The 4,591-nt window shown below is 31.9% G+C and overlaps 1 protein-coding gene and 1 long non-coding RNA gene across 3 annotated transcripts in view; both read left to right on the plus strand.

The window, feature by feature from the left end:
* On the plus strand, nucleotides 1–1,397 carry LOC107692266 (uncharacterized). 2 transcript variants are annotated; one of them, XR_001634631.1, is made up of 4 exons: nucleotides 1–22; nucleotides 175–350; nucleotides 450–531; nucleotides 1,194–1,397. It is a non-coding gene; the product is annotated as an uncharacterized LOC107692266 (long non-coding RNA). The 2 variants fall into 2 exon arrangements; XR_001634630.1 differs by lacking the exon at nucleotides 1–22 and having other exon boundaries at nucleotides 35–350.
* A 1,028-nt stretch (nucleotides 1,398–2,425) lies between these two features.
* LOC107692254 (arf-GAP with coiled-coil, ANK repeat and PH domain-containing protein 3) overlaps nucleotides 2,426–4,591 on the plus strand; it is a 28,130-nt gene continuing 25,964 nt past the window's right edge. Inside the window, exons 1-5 of the mRNA XM_016491212.1 lie at nucleotides 2,426–2,539; nucleotides 2,570–2,789; nucleotides 3,368–3,425; nucleotides 4,051–4,170; nucleotides 4,249–4,302. Coding sequence (XP_016346698.1) covers nucleotides 2,737–2,789; nucleotides 3,368–3,425; nucleotides 4,051–4,170; nucleotides 4,249–4,302 — 285 coding nt within the window. The 5' untranslated portion in view covers nucleotides 2,426–2,539; nucleotides 2,570–2,736. The remainder of the gene's footprint in view (nucleotides 2,540–2,569; nucleotides 2,790–3,367; nucleotides 3,426–4,050; nucleotides 4,171–4,248; nucleotides 4,303–4,591) is intronic.

A 4,591-nucleotide genomic window follows, 5' to 3' on the forward strand; every position in this document is an offset into this window, starting at 1 on the left:
CAGATGTCTCGTCCAGTCAGCGGTGAGTAATCTATTCTCACACCAGTGGCGCTGTCTCAAACTATACCTGCCTCTTCCGGGTTGTCTGATTTGTCCTTGTGTTTTGTTCCTTGTGTAGTGTTTTCTGACTTGTTATTTTGTTTTCAGAATTGTGATTTGTTTTGCACTTCTCAGCCACCGAAGTTCTGGGATGCGGGTCGTGGTTGCTGTAACCGGGTGTGTGTTCGCAGGGACGGTCGTGTGCTGGGAGTGCTGGAAGTGTCTCGTTCCATCGGTGACGGTCAGTATAAACGCTGTGGAGTGATTTCCACTCCGGACGTGCGGCGATGTCAACTCAGTCCAAATGACAGGTGGGTTTAATGCAGAAACACTTTGTTTACCAGAAAGCATTCTCACTATTGTGTGGTTTCAAACCTGTAGGACTTTGTTTGAAGGATTTGTGTTTTTAGGTTTGTTCTGTTGGCGTGCGATGGGCTTTTTAAAGTGTTTTCTGCAGACGAGGCCGTTCAGTTCATCCTCAACATTCTAGAGGTGTGTATTTTAATGCACTTCCTCGTTCTATGTGCCAGCATTATTATAGAACACTAAATAAAAAAATAATAAAAAAATTGTTACTTGAAAAATAAATGCTTAAAAATATTATTTTTATTTACTTAATCCAGATGTATACTAAAATAACAAAAAATATACTGAAATAAAATTTACGAAAACTTTAAAAAATGTTACTTTTATAACATTTTTATATACTTTTAATATTAAAACCTTATTTTATTATATAATAAACATTATTTTAATTTACTTTAACTTATACTAAAATAAAACTTAAATAAAAATATAAAAACTTTGTTAAAAAATGTGTTACTTGAAAAATAAGCGTTAACTTAAATAAAATAAAATATAATTTTTTTTTATTATATAATAAATATTCTTTTCATTTACTTTAACTTGATGTACTAAAATAAAAATTAAAAAAACCTGAAATAAAATTTAATAGAAACTATATAGACATATTTAAAAAAAGCTAACAAAAAAATAATAAAAATGACAAAAACACAACAAAATTACTAAAAATAATTAAAATGAAAATGAAAAAAAAAAAAAAATTCGAAATATTAATAAAAACTGTAATAGTATCTTATTTCTAAAATAACTCTGCTGTGTGTATTGTATGTTAAAATGGTTTTGTTTTTTAGAATGAGACTGTGGAGCAGAAGGAGGGGCAGAGTGAGGAGGCGGGATTTGAGGCAGCTTGTCAGCGATTGGCCAGTGAGGCTGTGAGGCGGGGCAGTGCGGACAATGTCACTGTTATTCTTGTCTCTATTGAGTTCTGAAATCATTACACACACACACACACACACACACACACACACACACACACAAGCACACACACACACACACTCACTTCCATTCAGAATCTTTTCTGTTACACAAACACACACAGATACACATGAATGCATGAATTCAGAGGAAGTATTCAGAGGAAGGAAAATGAGGCTTATTATAGAGATGCTTGAATCTCAACTTGATTTTTTTTTTCCAAAGCAGGGCTTTTGAAAACACTGTGTCAGATTTTAGTATTTTTGCTGTTTGCCATCAAATACTAAACAATAAACTTTTATACAATCTCACAATATCTGTGTCCTCTCTGAATTCCTGTGTATGTGAGTCAATGTGTACTGATTGTTTAAAATATCAGCAGTATTAAACCTACTGATTCACTGTTGAAATAGCTTTATTTAATATTTTAGAGATTTATTTTTTTTATTTAGTCAGCGATTTTGTGTAAATATTAGTTAAAGGTATTAGTTAAAGGGTTTGTTTAATATGTTTTTATTGCACATTTGGGATTTTCTTTTTTATTAGATTTAATTTTCTTTTACTTTAGATTTAATTTATTTTATTTTATTTTATCCAATTTTATTTCAGTTTTTATTTTGTTTTGTTTCAGATTTTATTGTATTTGAAATGTTATTTCATTTTAGATTTTTAATTTTAATTTATTATAGATGTTATTTTATTTTAATAAATAGTGTTAAAAAAGGTAAAATAGTTTTAATTTTATCTTTTATTTTATTCTATATTTATATCTTTTATTTTATTTTATATTTTATTTTAGATATTTTATTTTTGTTTCATTACAATTTAGTTTTATTTGTTATTCTATTTAATTGTATTTTAGATTTTATTTTATATGTTATTTTAGTTTTTTTCTTTTTAATTTTATTCAATTTTTAAAAAATAATAGTATTTTATTGTATTGTCAATTTTATTTTAAATTCTATCTATCTATCTATCTATCTATCTATCTATCTATCTATCTATCTATCTATCTATCTATCTATCTATCATTTTTAGCTTTTATTTTACGTTATAGTTCATGCTTTTATTTTGAAAATGCCGGACCGGACATCCTCTACGCGCTTGATTTCCGGCACCGAAAAAGCAACATGAACAAACACCTCCGCAGCTGTCAACACAGCTCGAGACAGACTCAAACATCGTAAAGAGCTTGAATGATATGATTTAATGAATCGTGTGCGTTAGTGTGGTCCGTGTGCAGTATCTGCAGCGTGTGATGCAGCGCAGTCCTGTCAGTGAGTGTGAGATAATAACGGCTCACGGATGATGATCTGCACCGGAGACAGTGATGCGGGGATCAGTCGTGTCTGGATATAATGTCTTATAGTGCGTCAAGCTATAGTTACAAACACTGAGTTCATAAGGACAGAGCGAAACATGGACACTTTCCTGGACTTTGAGGAGTGCATCAGAGACTCTCCTGCGTTCAGGTATTAATATCACATTCATAACACACTGTGATTCCTCAGAAGTGCATATAGCAGACCCAATGCTAATAATAATAATATCACATTCATAACACACTGTGTGATTCCTCAGGTGCATATAGCAGACCCAATGCTAATAATAATAATATCACATTCATAACACACTGTGTGATTCCTCAGATGTGCATATAGCAGACCCAGTGCTAATAAAATGACTTTAGGAAATGTGTCGTGATGGGTAGTTGACATGAGATGCTATACTGCATCTAAAACTATCTAAACAACATTTTAAATTAAATTACTACACAGTATACGTGTGTAATTAATAATTCATTTTTCACACTGCAAGTGTTGTACTGCAGCAAAAGAAGAAACAAAAATGTAAATAATGCAAAATGAAGAAAAACCTGAAATGTCGTTGCTTATATTAATTTGAACCTAAAATGTAAAAAAAAAAGGCTTATGGAGATATCATTTGTGAACTACCCATCATGCTCTTGGGCTGGATGGTGTATCTGCTGTCAGATTAATGTGTGTGTGTGTGTGTGTGTGTGTGTGTGTGTGTGTGTGTGTGTGTGCAGGCAGTCTCTGGATGAATGTGAGAGTGACGTTGCAGAACTGGAGAGCCGCGTGGAGAAAGTAAGATGCATCATATACATTTTTGGAGCATTTAATTTTTCCAACGAGGTCCGCTGATAATGCCAGTGAAGATTTTTGTGCCATAAATATGAAATATTTTTCTTTTAAAATTTAGTTTATATTTTTAGATTTATTATAGCCATGTTATTATATTTTAGTTGTATTTTTAGATTTCATTATAGTCATGTTTTATATTATATTTTATTTTGTTTTTATGTTATATTTTATTATGGTGATGTTTTATATTAAATTGTAGTGTATATTTTTATATTTATTATAGTCATGTTTTATATGTTTTATATATGTATATACTGTATGTGTGTATTACATACATATATTACATTGTTTCTCACGCAATATTTTTCTTTAGATTTTTATAAGTATTATATATTATCATAGTCATGTTTTATATTATATTTTAAGTTTATATTGTTAGACTTGATTTGTCATATTTTATATTTTATTTTGTGTATTGTTTTTTTTCATGACCATTTCCACAGATTATCATGTGTTGATGTTTTGAGTTCTGAAAGTTACATCCAACTGTCTCGTGTGTAAAGTTGAAAGTAAAATGATTTTCTCATGATCCCAGCACACTGTTCTTCTGTGCTCTGTCTGTCTGCAGGTGATGAAGCTGTGTGGTCAGATGGTGGAGGCGGGTCAGAACTACACCTCCTGCAATCAGCTCTTTCTGTCCGGCCTGGCTGAGTTTACAGCATATCACAAGAGCGACGGTGTTATTCTGGTGAGCGCTAATGTCTTATGGCTCGAGCTCTCTGATCAGACCGCTCATGCTGACCTCTGATTGTGTGTGTTTCTGTAGAATTGCCTGCGTCAGTTCAACCAGGGCCTGCAGGAAATGATCCAGTTTCAGACGGTGAGTGTGTGCTAGATGCATCGCTCTCTTTGTGCCTGTGCAATGCCAAAAAATGTATTTGTGACCCTGGAGCACAAAACCAGTCATAAGGGCCAATTTTTTTTAATTGAGATTTATACATCATCTGAATAAATAAGCTTTCCATTGATGTATGGTTTGTTAGGATAGGACAATATTTGGCCGAGATACAACTATTTGAAAATCTGGAATCTGAGGGTGCAAAAAAATCAAAATATTGAGAAAATCATCTTTAAAGTTGTCCAAATGAAGTCCTTAGCAATGCATATTA

This window comes from Sinocyclocheilus anshuiensis, unplaced genomic scaffold (assembly GCF_001515605.1).
Source record: "Sinocyclocheilus anshuiensis isolate Anshui unplaced genomic scaffold, SAMN03320099.WGS_v1.1 scaffold402, whole genome shotgun sequence".
NCBI lineage: Eukaryota > Metazoa > Chordata > Actinopteri > Cypriniformes > Cyprinidae > Sinocyclocheilus > Sinocyclocheilus anshuiensis.